Here is a 20,662-nt window from a genome sequence, read left to right on the forward strand (position 1 = left end):
CAGGCAGAGGTTATGCACATCATGCCAGCCTGACAGGTGTCGGGTATGCACAGATAAATGTGTTGTGCTTAAATGCAAACACCCACAACACAAACCTGCTCCCTGAGCCACGTGTAGGACACCACAATAAATTCAATGAACACTGAACTGATTTTTTTTAATACAACAAAGCCGGCCTTTACCGAAAAACAGGCCTACGTTCGGCTACCTCCTCTTTAATTTGCTGCTCATGCTATTTGCAATTAACGCAGACTCAGCACTTTTCTGTGTTAAACTGTTACACCGATAAATTTGCTGTAATGACATTTCCTCCCTACGAATTCCATCAGTACGGCAAGAGTCATGTCGTACTCATTTCTCTTTGCTTACAGAAATCCCCTTTTGATTCGCTTGTTTTGTCCAATCCTTTCCAATTTCCAACTCAACACTTCCTGCAGAAATGTTTCACGTTGATAGCCCTCCAGCATTTACTGTAAAGACGTGTAATCCTTTCTTGGTATGCTTTTAATGAGAAGGATCTGCAGGAAATCTTAGGTCCTTAATGGGACTAAAGAAAACAAAATAGAAAGCAATGGAATTCATTAGTGGATAGTTAAAGGAATAGCTTGACATTTTGAGCAATAAGCTAAATAAAGCCACTGTCCAATTAACTTAGCACAGGAGAAATACATAGAAATGGGGAAAGGGTTATTCTGGCTTTGTCCACTGTTAATAAAAATCACATACTCGTGCTTAGCATGACTTAGAATGGCGCCCGTCAGCTGCAAAGCGATGCATCATATTATACAATACACTTTACATAATGAGGAGGTTCGGCCTCATTATATAAAGGCGAATGTGTCTTTTTTCACACACAGCTTAAAGTAAAACGCTAACTACTAATTAATTCCAACTGCTTCTGCTTTTATGTTACTTTCTTTTTTATCTCGACACTTTTCACAACAAAGCTTCACGTTAAAAGCTTTTGCACTAGCCTAAAGAGTGTTGGCTTTTGAACGGCTCTGTTGGTTTTTAATATGAGAACAATCTTTGAAGTGGACCCGTTTTGCTTTGTCTCTTTTTCTGTCACATGCGTCCTATTACACTGGCAGATGCTCATGTGGACAAAATTTTAAACAGTGAGGTAAGTTCAGACTGCTCTAAACATTCGATTTCCGACAGTTTTTTTCTGTTTTTGGCTGTGTTTTATGTCACAGAGAGAGGATAGCCTAGACGTGCTATTCAAACCTTTTGTTTGCAAGGGACAGCCAGTCAGAGGGGTGCAGGATGTAGGATAACTGAGGGTCTAAAGCAAACACAAATTTGCAAATGTACAAGAATAAAAATACAGAGCCTCTTTAAGAAGTGTTGAGTTTAACTGCAGTGTATATGCAACTGCATTTTTACTGCAACTGCAGAATTTAGTAGGAAATTTCTCATTATTTATCCAAACTTTACTTTTGTCCTTCATTTATGCCAGCCACAACTATGATCTACCCATCTATTTTCGTAACTGCTTGTCCAACCTTTCAAACACACATATACACCTGCAGCGATTTTGGAATCAATTAACGGACGCAGGAAGGACATGCAAATGCAGACAGCCGCAGCTGATAAGCAGGATTAAAATTCAAACCTTCTTTCTGTGAGGCCATGCTGGTAGCCTCCGCACAATCACACCGACCCCGCCGTGCTTGTTATTTGGACGTTTATATGACGCGGTCATTGGTTATATTCAGACAGGCGAGAGATGAATCTTGCCCAAATGCCCTGTCACACACACTTTTACACACACTCGCATGCAGGTTCCCCTCCATCAAGTTTGATGAGTGTGAACCCGCTGCATCTGGCATTCCTCTGTCCTCTCTCTCCACGCCGCAGCAGTCCGTGTCTCTCTATTGATCCCAGCTTATCTTCCCGTAAACCTGGACCTCGTTTCTCCCCTCCTCCCATCTCCTCGCTTCACCACCTCCTACCCCTCCTTCCTCCTCATTGCTATCGATCAGCCCGTGTGTTCAACAAAGTAGAGAGCAGGCTGTGGTTAATGCAGTGCTGGGCCGGAGGGGCTCTGCACGAGACTCGTGTATCGCCTTTCTCTCCTAATGGTTCCAATCAGGCTCTAATAGACCCTGGGTTAGCCCATCAAGGCCCACTACTCTCTTCTCACTCTTCTCACCTTTCACTCATCCTTCCTTCTCATAAATAAATCTCTGTCTCCGCTACATATCTGCCAGGTGCATTTTTAGCTGATGACTGTTGATTTCGCTAACCGATCCGATAGCTTTTGCTTCTGCTGAGTGTGCACACGCTTCTTCCAAAATGTCCTGCTTTGCATTTTTTACAGTAATGCTCATTCATTCCTGGGAGCTGCCCGGTAGAACCACAGTTTGCTAAGTTTAGCCATTGGGAACTGCCCAGTACCAAAAGCTGCCTTTCATTATCCCTTCTTTCAGTCGCTGAACATACTGTGTCTCTAGCTGGGTTAAGTGCATTTCTCAAGGGTACCTTCATTGTTGTGGATTCGGGGAAAAGAGTCTCTTAACATTTGTTGTTTTTCAGTCAGCAATTTAAATGGAATGACAAGTAGAACTAAAGTATGACACACTAGATGCTAGCATTACCTTTAACTAGCAGAGAGTTTGATAGTTTTTGACATTTGTTGTGGCAGGTATGTAAGAAAAACAAAGACTTCTAGGAACAGCTTTAAGCTCCTGTTAATTTTGTTTTGTAAAAACTTGGATTATGTCATTAAATTGTCATTTAAATCAGTCCTGACTAGGGATGGGTACCGGTGTCCGGTGCCATGATGGCACCGGTTCTGACATAAACGGTAGTAACCAGACCGAAAAGCAGCGCACATTTCGGTGCTTTATTTCGGTGCTTTTTTTCCTGAGCTGTCATACACTTCTAGCCAATCATTTTACGTTTCCGAGGATAGTAGGCGGGCCCAGGTACGTACGTTCTTTTAGAGCAGAGCTACAGATTAAAAATGCCCAAGGCGAAGCGGTCAAAGTCTGGCTGTACTTCACAGCAAAATATGCAAACTCAGCAGCAACAAGTGCTTTAAGGTGATACTGTGATACTGTCAAAGGAGGTAACTCCTCAAATCCGATGAAACACCTGGCGACGCATAGCGTTTTTTTAAAAGCCGAGAAATGCGCCGTATTTGATAGCTTGCTGCGAGACCTCACACCGAGCGCATCTATTGCGGGTGTGGTGCCTGTTATCGGACCCCGGAGTTAGCAACATCCCCCAAAAACACGAAGAGGAGAGTCCTGGCCCCTAGCCCTGCCAGTGTAGCAGAAATGATGAGGATGATGATGCAGCAGCAGCCGTTCTTCTCTGCGTGAGTCGCTTAATGTTGTTCGTGTGTAATTTACGTTGAGTAGGCTAACCACGTTATTACATTAATGCAGGTAAGGTGAACTAGCAAACATCATCATAGCTACATGCGGCTGTCTTCTTGTTTGATGGCAGATGCTCCCTTCACCCTGGCTAAAAAGGCTCAAATGACCAAAGAAAAAGTGGAAAACAGCTAAACATGAGAGGTTTTTGGACAAAATTGGTGTTTTTTCCATTGATTAAGCACTGCTTCCAGCCAAGAGTGATACCATATATGCCCTATAGCTGCAGAAAAGGCTAACATTGCTATCTTTTTACAAAAAAACAGCTAAACATGAGAGGTTTTTGGACAAAGTTTGTGTTTTTTCCATTGATTAAGCACTGCTTCCAGCCAAGAGTGATACCATATATGCCCCATAGCTGCAGAAAAGGCTAACATTGTTACCTTTTTACAAAAAAACAGCTGAACATGAGAGGTTTTTGGACCAATTTTGTGTTCTCCATTCTTTAAGCACCGGTTTGAGCACCGTTTGAGCACCGTTTGAGCACCGGCACCGTTTCAAAAGTACCGATTTGGCACCGGTATCGGATAAAACCTAAACGATACCCATCCCTAGTCCTGACAGTCAGTCAGACCATATATTGGCTGATATTAGCTATTTACTGATATATCAGAATTAACATTTATAAAAACCAAGTACAATATAGAAAAGGTGGGAGATACACCCTTCAACCAGTGTTAATGTTACACAGTTTTTACAACATTTGGAGCTGGCTGTGACAGATGACTGCCCCTCCCTGAGCCTGGTTCTGCTGGAGGTTTCTTCTTCTTTACCATATAATATAAAGCCCCTTGAGGCAACTGTTGTTGTAATTTGGCCCTAAAAATACAATTGAATTGAATTGATTTGAATTGAATTGAACTCGACAAAGGTCATGTGTTTTCATGCCTCCATCAACTAAAAGCAATGTAAACTGTGTATTTTCCTCTCTCTGTGATGTTTATGGACCAGTTTTGGTGCTGAAATCTGTAAAAGGTCTGATGTTTGTCCTGTGTGCTATAAAAAGCCTGTTTGACATTTATAACCATTTTTCTAGAGAAGCAGCTTTGTGGCTTTGGTGAGAAAGAGGCTAAAAGATGACATCTCATGACAAATGTTTTTTTTCCCCTCTCTCTGCTGTTTAGGACATTCTCCAATCATGTATTTGTTTATTAGGGCAACTCAATAAAGAGTAGACATGCACCCAGTAGTGGTCTTGTGTATGCCTATCTATGCCATGCATTCAGACTTCTGACGTAAATTCTAGAAAAAGTAGCTATACAGAAAAATGACCACAGTTAGCGTTTGACATGCAGCTGGCAATTTTAGATGTCAACAACAAAAAAAGAAAAACAAATTTAAATCCCAGAGAAGAGAACTTATCATAAACCTAAACGTTTACACAACAGTCGTGTCTCACCCGTTCAGTCCTAGACAAATATCGTCTGTCATTCCACTTATCTCTCCGTCAGTGTCCACCCTCCCCACCTCCCACCACCGCAGAGATGTGTGAGCCGCTCGTATAGGAGTCCAGCTAGGTGCAACCTTTATGCCCTATGGCACCTCACTGGGATCCAGGGCTCTGGGCTCAGCATGAACTGCTGAACTCTTCCCGAAAGTACAGACCTGAGGAGAAGGGAGAGGACAGAGAGAGTGGGAGGGAAAGCAAAGGAGTGCTACTGGACAATTAGCCCCCCTAGGAGCATAGTAGGTGGTTCCCCCAAGCTAGAATACACTGAGAGTATTTCAGCAAGTGGCAGCCAGAGAGAAGGGGAGACAGTGTGTGTGTGTGTGTGTGTTTCTGTGTGTGTGTCATGCACGTAGTGTAGTTTGCATTCATATGCCCCGCAGTTGTTGTTCTGAAATGAGACAGAACATCGGGTGCCCACAGGCATCAATACGACCATTTCTATTATTCAGAGCTGATTACAGCGCGGAATCATACAGCGGTGAATACTTTTTAATGAGCTCTGAAATACAACAGAGAAAGTTTATCAGATTTTTTGTTTGTCTGAATCTGGCTGGCAGGGAACAACGAGCCTATTTGCCTGAGTGATTTGATTAGTGCGCTGGTGTGTGAGGAGCAGGTTGCAACATATGTGAGTGGTAACTCTGAAATAAATGAATGTGCGCAACTGCGGGAGTACTTAACGACACGTGATAAATCATCCCTGTTATTGTTTTGTATGTGCGTACAGCACCTGTGTTTATTGGGCACATGAATTCATGCGTTGGAATACACGTCTGCTTTCCATTTCAAGAAGTACGTAGATATATACAAAAAAAAACAAGTCCTAAATTGTTTCTTTGTGTCCACGTTTGTTTCAGCCTTCTATTCACAAACCAGTCCACCACCTTGAGCAAGGCGGATTGACCTGTGACCAAACAGTAATCGTGGACGAGTGTGCTCACACTTTTGTATGACAGGTCAGACTGCACTATCCCAGCATCCCCTGGGCCTGCACACAGGGCAGGCAGGTCACGGCAGGGCAGAGTGCACGTGGATTTTACCGTTTCCTCGCTGCAGTCATGTGTGCTGTCAGCACAAGGTCATCCAGAGAAAAAAAGGAGAGAGAGAGAGTTAGATGGAGAGGCTGGGAGAGAGAAAAACAGACAGTGTGTCTGCCCGTGCATAAATAACCTGGTTATTGTTGACTAATCACATTTCTTAAATGTCATGTAAATTAAAAACCTAGTTTCAGGTTAAAGGATTACAATAAATCTCTTACCGACCTAGTTGCACACTGAAAATAGCTAGAGCACGCAGTGCTACTTAAACAGACAGCCAACAGATCAATACACCCACAACCGAGGCAAACGGTAGATAAACTTTAAACTGTCGTTTTAGATTTCAAGTTCATGTTTAGTTGACCATTTTTGATATAATTTTCTTAATCGATGGGTTGACCAGAAAGCTGGAGGAGCAAAGAGCCTTCAGCTTAACAATAGACTATATAAATGTGCTAATATATTCAATTGAATTCAGTTTTATTTATATAGTGCCAAATCAGAACAACAATCACTTCAATGTCCTAAAGACCCTACAATCGAGAGACAAAACCTCAACAGTCATATGACTCCCTTATGAGACAACGCTTAGCGACAGCGGGAAGGAAAAACTCCCTTTTAACAGGAAGAAACCTCTGGTAGAACCAGACTCAGTGAGGGGCAGCTAGGTGTTCTGTAAATGGAATAAGTGTTGTCAGTCTTATTTATGCCTGGCATGAGCATTTTGGTGGACCAGCAGATTTAGCTTCATTTAGCCAGCAGGGCCCGCCTCCTCTAGTCCTTGAATAAGTCAGGTGACACTGGAGCTGGATGGGAAAAGGTCCCATTTGCCATACTCTATGACCTCAATAAACACTTAGTGGTTTATTGAATAGAACATGATGTTCGTTTGGTAAATAATGGCCCAGGTGGGAGTCGAGAAAAAGAAGAAAAAACAGTATACGCTTTGTGACACGCCCGGATGGCTACAGCAAAACTGATCTAACCAGGTTTCACACCAGGGCTTCTTCCATTAGTGTAACATTCAACACGTCTTTTATGTACAGTCTATGCGAGGGGTAGGCAACTCCAGGCCTCGAGTGGCAGTGTCCGGCAGGTTTCAGATGTGTCCTTCATCCAACACAGCTGATTCAAATGGCTAAATGACCTCCTCAACATGTCTTGTAGTTCTCCAGAGGCCTGGTGATGAACTAATCATTTGATTCAGGTGTGTTGACCCAGGGTGATATATAAAACCTGCAGGATACCGGCACCTGAGGCCTGGAGTTGCCCATCCCTGTTCTATGCCATCAGTTTTCCTGTAGCACATCTTTGTCAACCCCAGCTGGATTGTTTTTCCTTATCTTTGCATTCACCCGGATTAATATATCACTTTTAAAGTGTAGTCCAGCTGTGCTATACAAGTACATACATTTTTTTTCTTGAATTTTATGATCTTGACAAGGTTTGCTCATTTTATGGATTTTACCACAGAAGCTGACGCAGTGATGCAATTAACTGTTTTAGTGATTGGTCGGGATTAAACTCTGGACCTCAAGGGCACAGGGTGGAGTACCGGTGATTAAAGACATTTATATGCAGTGAAAACTCCCCACTATAATTTAAACTTGAGATGTTGTCTTAGGTTGGTTGCCATCTCCTTGAGGGAGATAATGATTGCTGCAAAGGGATTTCATAGATTCAGTCAGATACCCCTCAAAATATATTTGATACAGCTACTGTGTTAGCATACAATTGCCTATTTAAACATCCTGCAGACACGGAGGAGCATTAGCATTCATTTGAAGTTGTAGCTGTCACTTCATGAATATCCAATATTCACTTTCCTTCTAGCTGTTGTTTATTTTCTATCTTCTTCAGTGAAATATCTGAAGCCGTAGCTGCTAAATCATTCACTGCTACCTGCTGTGGATGGCAACAAAGCTGATAAGACGGGTGAGCCTCAATTAAAACATTAAAGCTGCAAGCCCTGAAAGCAAAACAATTAGCTAAAAGATGCTAAAATGCCTCCAAAGCTGAGGGGGGAACTGCAGCTCCTGTGACAGGTCTCCATGAGTTCATTAGGATGGTAATCCCTTCCAAATGCATGTATCTGTTTGAGCCATTGTTGATCTAAAATATTTAGTCTTGCAGCTTTAATTTGTGATCGGGAGCTTTTCCAGCATGTTAAAACGATTGAGCTCAATTTACCTTTGATTTTTTTCTTTTTTTATATTTGCAACAGTTACAGCACGTGACCGACTCGAATCAGGGTTCAGGTGTTGTCACGGCTTGCACTGAGAAATCTGTAGGTGTTAAATGGCCACGCTCAATCCCCAAGTCTTTCGTCCACAGTCTGCTTCCATCAACCGTGTATACGCTGTCGCAGACCAAAGGCACAGATGGTCCTGCTGTCGTCAGCGTCTGCACGTCAGCGCATCTGGTTTCATCTCGCCTTGTCCTCCTCTTCTATCAGTTCCTCGGGTCTGAGCAGGTGTTTGGCCCGCAGTCAGAGTCCAAATCAGATCCATTTCATCTGTAATCAGCTGGAGCCCCTGGCACTGATGGAAGAGATCAGAGGGCCGATTAAAAAATTATAAGCCGACCACGCCTGACCAGCCGACCATGACACGGACAAGGCGGCAAAACAGAACGGGGGGGGCAAGTTTGTGCCAATGAGGGGGAGCTACAGGAGGGATGAAAGGAAAGATAGAGTTTTGAAGGCTGGCAAAATCTCCCAGGGGAGGGACATGAAAGAGCAGGGCTCTGGGGGAAGTAAGCAGTGATGGAGGCTAAGATGTTACTCTGTGATCTCACAGGATTCGTGTGTGTTTGTGTGTTTTTTTTATTCCATCAAGTGGAAAGAGGTCATTTAAAGTCAAATGCGTTGCTCAGTTCTGCTTCAAATTGGGGTAATTACAATGGGAAGTAAATTCCAATCACCATGTGAAAAGAAAGTTAATGACATTAACTTGATGTTTTTGAACTGCTTGATGCCCCAACGCTGTTTAGCAAATCATTAATTGTGAGAAAATTGTGGCAAATCATGTTCTCAGGTGCATGAAAACTGATGGGTGGCTCACATACTGATGACAGCTGCTTTAAAGGAGCTCAAATAGCGTTTAGGAGCCGTTCACAAGGTATTGGATGTATCAGAAAGACCATCACCATTCAGATACACACACACACACACACACACACACACACACACACACACACACAACTGAAAACACACAGCTGTTTATTGTGCGCTGGTCAGCATAAAGAGACTCAGCACACTTATTTGTTTACACCTATTCACTGATATGCTAGTTATTCTGTCACTTAAATGAAGGCTTGCTCATGCTTGATATTGCTTTAAAGCGTATATGCAAACCAGAAGGGCTCTCATACACACATACACACGCACACACACTCTACCTGCTTTAAGTGACCACCTGCGTCTGTGTACTCTCAGATGGAGAGTGCACATGGAGTGGGAATGTGTGTGTGTGTTTTACTGTCAGTGTCTACTCCATTAGTGCCACACTCTGAGTGAAATCACTGCATCAGATGTGTTAGGTCCAGCTCTCTGGACTGGATCTAGCTTCTCACCGTACTTCCATAGAGCAGTGGGGTCTCCCACCCCCTTCCTCCAAAGTCCGGTTGCACACATGGCTCTAGAGGACTGAGATAAAATAGCAAACAAGTCCATGACTTCCTTCCCCACAAGTCATCAATTTTGCAGGTTCACTGAAACATGATATATTTCTTTTTTGCTTTGTTTTTATAACCGTTTTGCTCAGGACTTAAGCTCCATACTTTAAAATCTTTCCTTTGATGTATCACCACAACATTTAAACTCCAGGCATTTAACTAAAGCTTTACTTTAAGAAATGATTTTAGACCATTAAAAAAATGTTTTTAATCGACCTGTTTTTTTAAAGGCTGGTGTTTAATCAAAAGGTTTTAGCAGAAAAAAATAATTTATGACAGCTTCCTCTAAGGCTCCCTGTTGTATTCACAGAGTTTAAAACACCATTATGAACCCTTTAGAATGCTTTTTAAATCATAAAAATGAAATAAGGTGATCTCATGTAAAAAACTAAATCATGTCCAAAAAAAAAGTTATTTTGGGGAAAAAAAGATTTTAATTTGATGTCTTTGGGAGCTCGATCTGAACATAACTGAAGCTGAACTGACCCATAAATGAAATTATTCCTCTTTTAGGAAACATCTGCCAGCTGTTAGAAATAGAATTTCCTTCTTTGAATAGTCCGAGCCACAACATCAATGAACGTTTAAAGTCTATTACTTGAATCTGTTTGCCATAAAATAATTTTATTGCCAAGCATTTTCTCACATTCAGCTAAATGATATAGCACCAGTTCAAAGTGGCCCTAAAATGTTAAGAGAGCTCTCCAATGATTGGCTGTTTCCCAGTCAGAAAACGCAGTGAACAGGAAGAACTCTCTTTTAACCTCCAGCAGAACCAGGTAGGCGTAGCCATCAGATCAGTTGGGGCTTTGAAGGGAAAGAGAAGAGAGAGATAGCGAACAACACACAGGACAAACAGAGTCTATAAGAGAATAAAGAAGGGAGTGCAGGAAATGTGCAAAGTGCATCAATAAATTGTGTTTTTCTATATTCAGGTGTGGTGCACTGCCTGATACTCCCCTGTTTAAAGACACTGGCAGTCTATGTTATGTTCCATAATGACTGGAAGTGATAATTCCCAGTCATTATGCAACATAACATAGATGCCATTTTCAATAAAATTGTGTTTATGCAAGTAGCACTTAATGTCATTGTCAGCTTGCTATCACGTCAACAGCGGCACTATAAACATGTGGAGCTCTGAAGGTGTTTATTTTGTGTTTGCTGGTTAGCTCTAATCACAAGCAATAGCTGAGACTTATAGAAATGTAATTGTTTTTGCTGGTATTCATTCATACAAGCTGCACATCAAGGAAGCACTTCCTCCCTACTGTGACAGAGCACTTCCTCACAGGGGATCATCTGATCTGTCCCTTATGTTGTAGGTCCTTTACTATGAAGTATCTTGAGATGACTGTTTGTGTGACCTGGCGCTACATAAAAAACTGAAATAAAACTGTAAAAAAAAAATCTTAAAACCTGATATAAAGCAAATTATTTGTTTGCAGAATAATTTCAGGTATTATTTTGTTATTTCTAGTAATCATTGCTATAGCCAAATTAACTCTAAGGTATTGTTTTATGTTGGTTTCGTTACTGGATTTCATTGTTTCAGTGTTCTCGTGCTCTTGATGTTTTAAAGACCAACCTACTAAGACTGTTTTGGTACCAGGAAACATCCTTTTTGAATGTTGATAAGCCTTTGCAGGCACAAAAAAACGAAAAAGAAGCCCACACATCTGACCATTAATGCATCAGCACTGCTCCAGCTTCCTGCTATGATGATTTCAAAGTGAAGAGAACGCAGCATAAAAGTCCTTGAGTCGGTCTTAACTCCCTTCGTCCATGAGGTGTGAAATCGTTTGATCCAGCTTGTTACCATTTTGGTGAAAAAGCCTTTATGTAGCTGTGAGAATTTTCATTTGTGTGTGTGTTTTTTTAAATGCTGTTGGAGCAATAAAAAGTGCAGACAAAGGGTACAAGGTTGGAGTTGAGAAGCAGGAAGGAAGGAAGGAAGGAAGGGAGCTGACGGTAGCTTCTGCGATAGTTTTGAATGAAGGCAGAATGAAGGATGGGGGCTGTCCTATAGTATATCCTGTCTGTGTGAGTCTGTGTGTACTTGTCTGTGTTTGCGCATGGGTGGGGTAGTGGGGGTTAAATAACATTAAGTGTGTGCTTGTGTCTGGATGGAGGGCGGTGGGCGATGTTGGCTTTAAGTAGCGTGCAAAAAGGTCAGAGGTTGGGGTTAAAAGTCAAACAATGCCTGGAAAGACTAGCAATCAGTTGGGGCAGGAAAAAGCTGCCAGGAAAGGGTAGGTGGGTAAAATGAAGGGCAGGAAGAGGAAAATGGGGAAAAGAGATAAAGTGTTCTAAGAGGACGGAGGAGGGCTGACGTTCACACACTTCGAAGTATCAGAGCTATGTAGCTTCTCCCTACAGGGGCTCATCTTACCTCTAAGCACACTCGAAAAACACACAGAAACAAAAATACAGACACGAAGATAAAACAGACCCATGCAGGAGCTCTGTAACCTAATCAGAACATGTGGCCTATTTCTCTGTATGTTTTAATGAGCCCTCCATTGTGGAGCGCTGACTGATATTATTAAGCTGCCGTGTCTCAGCTCATTAGCTAAACCAGGCTCAACAACAACACCAGCAGCTAAAAGATGATTTGATACCGCCTGCAGAGTTATGCGACACCACAGGACCTTAAAGAGGTCGTGGGGAGAGGCAGAGCAAGTGAGTTAATTCGGTCACTGGGAATGAGTCGGACTAAATCTTGCTTCCTATGACACAAAAAATAAGAACAGCGCAGAACAGGCAGAGTTCAACCACCCCTTTTGTAAAGCTTCCCACAAATTAGCCTGGAATATTCAGTGTTTCTTCAGTCGTCATCAATACTGTATAGACAACACTGCTGCAGGTGCATATTTTACCATTTGTTCTCACTTATGAGAATGCTTTGGTTTTCTTTGTCAGCATTGTATGGTTTTTATTAGAGCACTTAAATCATTCAAATGCATTGATGTGTGGGATAGATTAGTATGACTTGATGATATCTCACTTAACTAAGTAAACTGGAAGAAAAGACCAAGGTGTCTATTCATTACATAAAACCTGTTACATCCAATGAAACGTCCCAGATATCTTGTTTGATAAGGCGTCTCTAAAGCTTCCCACAGCCTCGAGCAAACACGCACGAAACCCCAAACTAAACATAATGCTAAGCTTTGCCATAGAACTAAGTCCCCACAATCAAACAATCCCGTGTGTTGGTGTACATTGAGGTTAAAGCACCCATCTAACACAATAAACATGACCACACACACAGAGACACACTTCTCAAAAGCATGTCTGACCTTTTGCGAGCAATTTTTAGAGATGTATTATGGGTATTGTAGTATCAGTTAATGCTATACTGTACATTCCACTTTAAAGATGTTTGCACTTGACTGCTCTTGAAACTTGTTCTTCAAAGTGACTGTTATAAGTTCACACAAAGGGTGATATAAATATATTATATTTTACTTTTTTATATTATTATATGATATATATATATATATATACTTTTACAAGTCAATAATGACAAAGTCTGTGTGATGCCGTTTTAAAATTTGAATAAAAATATTAGAATGGATGGTATGTATTTATTAAGTTGATAATGATTATTTTTCACTATAATATAATATAATAACAACAAATTTGGACAAAAAAATTCTCCAGGAAGATGTTTTGACCATGAGAATTTGAGAAAATTAATCTGTGATAGTATAAATGCAAAAATTAGGCATTACCATTAAAAAATTTTTTGGTAAATTTATGCTCAAATTTTTGTAACTGTACAGGCACTCTGCATGTCTGCACTCACCGAAGCCGAGCTGCTTACCCGACACAGGGGCCGGGAGAGTGCAAACACTGCTGGGATACAGTTCAGAGATTCTTTGCTGGGCCAGCTCTGAAAAACAACAATACAAGATGAGACGGTTTATTTTGATATATGAAAATTGAAATCTCTTTACTTCTCTGGTGTTGACTTGACTTAATGCTGTCACGTGTTCCAAAACTAGAAAAGAACACATGTGACGTAAATAATTAGTTACATTTGACCTTTTTAGCTTTATTTGATAGACTTAGTGAAGAATAGACAGGAAATCGAGGGCAGACATGCGCAAAGGGCTGTGGCTCGAGTTCAAACCCGGGCCGGCCGCTCTTGGTCATAGGCCACGTGGTCGCCCGCTCAACTCACTGAGCTAAACCAGCATCCTGTTAGATTTTCTTTTTGAAGATTCCAAAATATTGAGTTGTTTTTTGTTCATCTTTTTTAGGGACACTGAACTGTTACGACTCCATGTTGTTAGTTTGTCAGACAATCATGTGATCATATTTGCACTGATTGCCTTGGAAGCTTAACCATGTGACAAGTTCTTCCTTCGAGGATGAATTGCAGTGTGCACTTCTGCTTTCTACTGCAAACACTACACAAGCTAAAAGACGGTTTTACCTTACTGGCAATATTTTCTATGCTAAACAGTTCCGTTGTTGAAATAGCAGAGAAGATTAAAGAGGAGATGATCAAAAAAAGACGTGACAGACAAAGGGGGAGGGAAAAGAGAGTTAGGTATACAGCAATTTTAAGCTTTTCTGCAGACAGACGAGACAGCTTTGAATCCCTCTTCATCATCTCGCTCTGTTCCTCCTCGTTCCCCCTCTGTAGTATTTACATGCTGCTTCTTCGCTTAATCCAGCCTTCGGGATGTCTACTTCACTTCGTTACCTCTCAGCCTGGAGATGGAACCCTTGGATGATGAGGGAGATTTTTTTTTCTTCTTCTTTCTCCATTTCTCTACCGCCATCTCAATCTCTTCTCTGCTCACTCAAGCGTTGGCTACACCAAAGCCTCCAGCATCGATCCAATAAAGCTGGTAGCCCTGCCATGGCAAAGCTCGGAGAGCCCGCACCCCAACCTAGCATTTGAGCACGCTCAATTAAAGGCGTGTTAATTGAGAAGGCTGGTGTGGGGGTATCTCTTTTTTATACTTTTAAAAAGTGTAATCAATAACTGTCACACTGGGCAGACGTGAGCTTACACACTCAAACCGCACACACACATACAAACACACACACAGATCTCTAAATCTCAATTACCTCCCCTGCCAATCCCCTAAATAGACCAAATATTTGTTTGCCAGCACTGGAATGTATTATTCACACGTGGGAATAGATGTGGGCAAAGGAGTAAAACTGCGTGCTAAGCACACTAAGGTGGTTTCTGCCTTTGTGCTGGGTTAAAGTTTGACATTTTGCACCTGTTTAAAAGTCATTTGGATCCCTTCTCCAATAAGCACGCATCATCAAAAGCACCATTTTGCTCGCTGATGCACAGCAGCAGCAGGTGCAGAGGGGGAAGCTTACAGATGGTTTGCGCGCATTTGTCTGTGTGTGGAAGTTCTGTATATTTCAGCTGCTGTCCAGCACATAAAAATGACATTTAGAGTTGTTCCCAAGAGTCTCCCAAATAATCACAAACAGGTAAAGAAATAGTAAACAAGAGAAAAAAATGTTAACGAATACTGTGAAGAGAGTATTTTGTACGCTTTTCTTGAGACCTTTGTGTGTTTCAAAGAGGTTGTGCAACCCAGTTTCCAGCTTCATAATTGGTATCTGATGCTTTAGAAAATTTTGTAACCTTTTAAAACACGTTCCCCTTTTGTCAGTTTTCTTTTTCCTGCCAGCTTCTTCTGCTGCTTATTGTGTGTACAACCTTATGAACAAAATCAATGTACTAGTTTTCAACCTCAGCAGAGCCACAGAGATCAGGGTGCAGCCAACCTGAAGCTATTGCAGGTTTTGGCCTAAGACGTGGCAGGAAGACACAATGTGCAGCCTTTTCTGAGAAGAAATGTTTCTATTTCTTATATATACATGCTTTTTTCTTTTCTTAATAATTTCCATTCACTCTGTTTTATCCTGCAAAATACCCACACAAAGATCACACAACTTTAATAAAGTATAAGTGTGACCAGATCGAGTAGTGAGATTTTCTTTCTTCCAAAAGTTGATTAATTGTTTGACCTCTAAGCCAACAAATCAGTCAAAAAGAGCTTGTCTCTTAATCTTTAGCTTCCTGAGTTTGTGTATTATTTAATAATTTGGTGCTAGACCGATTTACGCATTCATTTGGTATTACCGTGGGTTTAACACCCTCCAGGCATACAAAACCAGAGTTTGAAGTGTGTGGTGTTAATGTGAAATAGCTCATGTATCAATCCTACCTGCAGCATCATAACAAGTCAATCACCAGGCACCATTATTGGACTGTAATGCTACGTCCTAGCCGCACACTCGATGTTCATTATGTATAAGCCAATTCATTTACAACACAGTGCTATTGGATTGTCCTTGTCTCGACATTCATTTCCCACCACATTGGCGTTTGATGCGTTGCCAGCACCAGTTAACTTTGATAACTCAGCCCCGGCTTAATATACTGCCGCTGAATTGGCTTGACAAGAGTTTAGCGATAAGCTATTTCTGAGCTTTCTGAGTGGCGATAGCTGGATTATCACTCGGAGCGAGGGAGAGGCAGGAAAAAACTTTGCTGCTAACCTTCCTGGCCAAAAGTCATTAAAATGTTTAGTTTGTTTATGTTGGCAGACAGGCACAAACAGGGGCACGTACAGCGATTAAAACTATGTCCTTGTAGGCTTTAACGATTTGCATAACTCACTCCTCTTTTGCATTATTGTGGATTTTGATGACAGTGTTCAAATATATTCTGCATCTTTTCAAAATGAGACATTTATCTTTCAGAGCGGCTTGAGTGTGTGAACTCTTTTGTGTGGCTTTTTGAAAAATGCACATGTTGTAAATACTGCTCTGACAAAATTGTTTCTGATAAGCAGCTAAGCCAATAAAATGAAGTGAATTGCTGCCTCCAGCTGATGTGATTTTTTTCTTTTGCTCCAGGCACGCTGCCAGGAGCTGGGCCGTTCTCTCAAGTTGCTCTGATCGACTGATTGATCCCTCGATCCATCGCTCAGCGCCAAATGGGAGCTCCCATAGGAGGTATGTGGGGGACGAAGGTCCTCCTCCTGGTGTTTCTGGTCGGATGGGAGAAATCGCTGGGCCTCAACTGGAACCCGATCCCGCGCAAGACTGTTCGAAATCAAGGTGAGCGATCAGTGAAATAAGAGCTGATAGTTTGTAATAGGGATGGAGTAAGTTATAATTTTGGGATGACATACTGACATATTGTCTTCAGGCCAAGGAGGGACCCATGGGTGGGCCCAGTGAGAGAGTACTAAAGCTTATGTGCCTCCAAGTGGAAACAATCACATGTACTGGGATTTTTTATTTACTTTTTTTTTTCAGTTTTACAATCAAGCTTTAGCATAGGTTGTTTTTTTCACCTGATATCTTCACACACACAAGTGATAGTGTTGATAAACTATATACTGTGAATACTAAAGCCTCGACCTGGGTGTTTTCACCATTTTCATCTTTGTATTTTGAAACTGTATGTGATGAACAAGGCGTGGATCTGACCCTAAGGACACAACAGACGTCACAGACATCTAGTCACAGATCACCTCCTGCTTGCTTTTAGAAAGAATTCAGGTTTAAGACAAATCAACCTGACTTTTCGGATTCATCTACACTTTTATACAAAGTTGCTGACAGTATGCACTCACAGATACCATAAATATCCCTGCCCTACAGGCACTATAAGTTCCTCCAAATTGAATTCTCTGCATTCCTTCAAAGATCAGCCCTGTTAAGACAAGCCATTACTAGGGATGGGTACCAGTATCTGGTGCTATTATGGCACCGGTTCTGACATAATCGGTAGTAACCAGACCGAAAAGCAGCACACATTTCGGTGCTTTATTTCGGTGCTTTTTTTTCCTGAGATGTCATACACTTTGGATTCTAGCCAATCGTTTTACCTTTCCGAGGATAGTAGGTGGGCCCAGGTACGTACGTTCTTTCAAAGCAGAGATACAGATTAAAAATGCCCAAGGCGAAGCGGTCAAATTCTGGCTATATTTCACAGCAAAAGATGCAAACTCAGCAGCCTGCAACAAGTGCTTTAAGGTGATACTGTGCAAAGGAGGTAACTCCTCGAATCCGATGAAACACCTGGCGACGCATAGCGTTTTTTTTAAAAGCCGAGAAATGCACCGTATTTGATAGCTTGCTGCGAGACCTCACACCGTGCACATCTACTGCGGGTGTGGTGCCTGTTATCGGACCTGGAGCAACATCCCCCAAAAACCCGAAGAGGAGAGTCCTGGCCCCTAGCCCTGCCAGTGTTGCAGAAATGATGACGGATGATGGCAGCAGCAGCCGTTCTTCTCTGCGTGAGTCGCTTAATGTTGTTCGTGTGTAATTTACGTTGAGTAGGCTAACCACGTTATTACATTAATGCATGTAAGGTGAACTAGCAAACACCGTCGTAGTTACATGCGGCTGTCTTCTTGTTTGATGGCAGATGCTCCCTTCACCCTGGCCAAAAAGGCTAAAATGACCAAAGAAAAAGTGGAAAACAGCTAAACATGAGAGGTTTTTGGACAAAATTGGTGTTTTTTCCATTGATTAAGCACTGCTTCCAGCCAAGAGTGATACCATAAATCCCCTATAGCTGCAGAAAAGGCTAACATTGTTATCTTTTTACAAAAAAACAGCCAAGAGGTTTGTGGGCCAATTTTGTGTTCTCCATTCTTTAAGCACCGGCATCGTTTCAAAAGTACCGATTTGGTACTGGTATCGGATAAATCCTAAATGATACCCATCCCTAGCCACTTCTGGCCAGTGTTACAGAAGGTGATACATTTACACATCCCTGATATTATATCCACTGACTGAATCCTCTAAAAGAAATGTTTCATTTTTATGCGGTCTTCTGACCGAGCCAATAAGGTCGATTTATTAGACTGATAGATCAGTCACTGAAATGACTTATTTGGTCAGGCATCGGATACAAAACCAATAATTGGACAGATGTATTCCATAACAACAATCAGGAGGATTTCTCCGTTATATCAGAGGTGGAGGTTTTCTGAGATAAGGCCCACATCGACCCTCAGTGAAACAATGCATCAGTATAATCCTAGCGCTCAGCTGAATTTGCACCATTTATCTCAGCTCTCCTCTGCAGCCAAACCCAGCTTTCTTCACTGAACAATGCCAATTGTTGCGAGCTAAGAAATAGTCTTTTTTTTTAATCCCTCCAGGGAGAAGAGCTGCCTCACTCTCTTGGGGATTAGGGAAATACTATAAAGAGAAGTGGGGGGGGAAAAAGCTGTGAAAAAGTATATTTTCTCACCTCTCTGTTCCACCTATCCCACCTTTCATCCCATATCTCTCGCTCCCTTTCTCTCTCTTCCTGCTCTTTCTTTTTTGCCTTTTATCCCTCCCCTCCCTTCTTTTGCTTTGTGTGCCGCGGCTCATCGTATGAACCTGAAATGCTCTTATGGCGTTTTCACAAACAGCTTCGATTTCAGCCGCTCTCGAGGAGAATGGTGCGCACGGCGGTAGCGGCAGCGGCGAAGGAGCGTGGGGATATTTCAAAAGCTTCTTTCACAGCCGTTATCACTCCCATTCTCCTTTTCTTTTTTTTTCTATATCCTTACAACACCTCATCACTGGCGTTTTTGGTGTAATGTAAGGACAGAGAAGATGGGGGGAAAAAACAATCAGCAGGGTGTTGATAGTTTGTGGTGAAATGCTCCGTTGTGACAAAGTGAAGCCAGCGCTGGCACAGAGCAGCACAGATCTCTGCTGCTGCACTCTAGCCGGCACACACTTTGGCTGGCATACACTTGTGGCGAAGACACACCAGACAGGGGAAACGGGGACATCTGCTACCAAGGAATAAATAACCCTTTTTTTGCATTTTTCCTTTTTAGAAAAAAAGTGTGTTGAAAGACAACTCCCGTGGTTTCTCGTGCAGCTTCGCTTTCATATCGGGAGGGCCTCTGTCATAAAAGTCATCATAAAAATCTCATCATGAAACATAGGAGAAAGGCAGATCGCGTCACGTCATCTCTGATTTGAGTGTGGCTCTCACGTGCAGTGAGATTCTTGATGCAAAATGAGTTGCATTGGAAACAAGCAGGATTATCATACCTGTTGACAGATTTCTTCGCTTGGCAAGAGAGGGGAAGGAAAAAAATGAGATTTTCAGGCCCTGCTACTGGGTTAAATGACTTATATGGATGGATTCTTGCTACAGTGCTGAGAAGGAGATAGGAGAGAAATGGGGGGGGGATACAGCTGCAGAAAGAGGGAACGATGGATTGGAGTGGAGAGACAAAATGAAAAGAGAGGGAGAGAGAGGGGAGGTATAATGGAAAGAAAGCAGGAAAGTGAGCGAGAGACTGGGGAGAGAGGCCAGTCAGTAACTGCCTTAAAAGGGCAGAAAGTAGCTTCAGAGGATAGACAGAGAGAGAGGAAAACACAGACGCAAACTGCCGGCCGTTCACCCAGCAATTCACATTGCACCTAACCATCTCTGCGAAGCATCCATGTGAGCGCGTGTGCGTGTTAGACAGACACAAGAAGACGGGCGATGATAAAAGAAGACGGAAGGAAAATATAGAGCGACGGAGGGCCGTTCTGTTTATACGTATTTGTTTGGAGGGAGATGTCCGTGTGTGTGTGTGTGTGTGTGTGTGTGTGTGTGTGTGTGTGTGTGTGTGTGTAGTTGTGAATCTGCCTATCTAATCTCCCCTTGTTTATACGTGTGTGTATACTGCTTGGTTGACAGTCTGAGGGATTTGGAGCTTTTAGGTGGTATAGGAGGGGAGTGTGTGTGTGTGTGTGTGTGTGTGTGTGTGTGTGTGTGTGTGTGTGTGTGTGTGTGTGTGTGTGTGCTGCTGAGTGAGTTGGGTTATGGTAGGGGAGAGATGGTTGAAGAGATAATATTTACCCCCACCCCCCTCACACACCCTGCAATTAAACGAGGCTTACACGGGGTTGCAGGAGAAGAAAAGCAAACATCCTCTCTCTGTGTCTCGCTATCTCCCCTCTTCTTCTTCTATTTCTTCTTCCCCTCTTATATTTTTTTTTAAAGTCACATGTTGACATTTGAAATTTTAGGCCTGTTGTTATTCCTCACCAGCCACTCGCCACATTAGTGGAGGGGGGGGAAAGAAATCACTGTTGGCTTCTAA

The 20,662-nt window shown here is 42.2% G+C and overlaps 1 protein-coding gene across 1 annotated transcript in view; it reads left to right on the plus strand.

Annotated features, from left to right (window-relative positions):
* The window catches only part of sema4c (sema domain, immunoglobulin domain (Ig), transmembrane domain (TM) and short cytoplasmic domain, (semaphorin) 4C), a 103,607-nt gene that overhangs the window by 38,494 nt on the left and 44,451 nt on the right, over positions 1 to 20,662 (plus strand). Inside the window, exon 3 of the mRNA XM_026188233.2 lies at positions 16,455 to 16,658. Within this exon, the coding sequence (XP_026044018.1) occupies positions 16,535 to 16,658 (124 nt within the window). The 5' untranslated portion in view covers positions 16,455 to 16,534. The remainder of the gene's footprint in view (positions 1 to 16,454; positions 16,659 to 20,662) is intronic.

The sequence above is a fragment of the Astatotilapia calliptera genome, chromosome 12, assembly GCF_964374335.1.
Source record: "Astatotilapia calliptera chromosome 12, fAstCal68.1, whole genome shotgun sequence".
Taxonomy (NCBI): Eukaryota; Metazoa; Chordata; class Actinopteri; order Cichliformes; family Cichlidae; genus Astatotilapia; species Astatotilapia calliptera.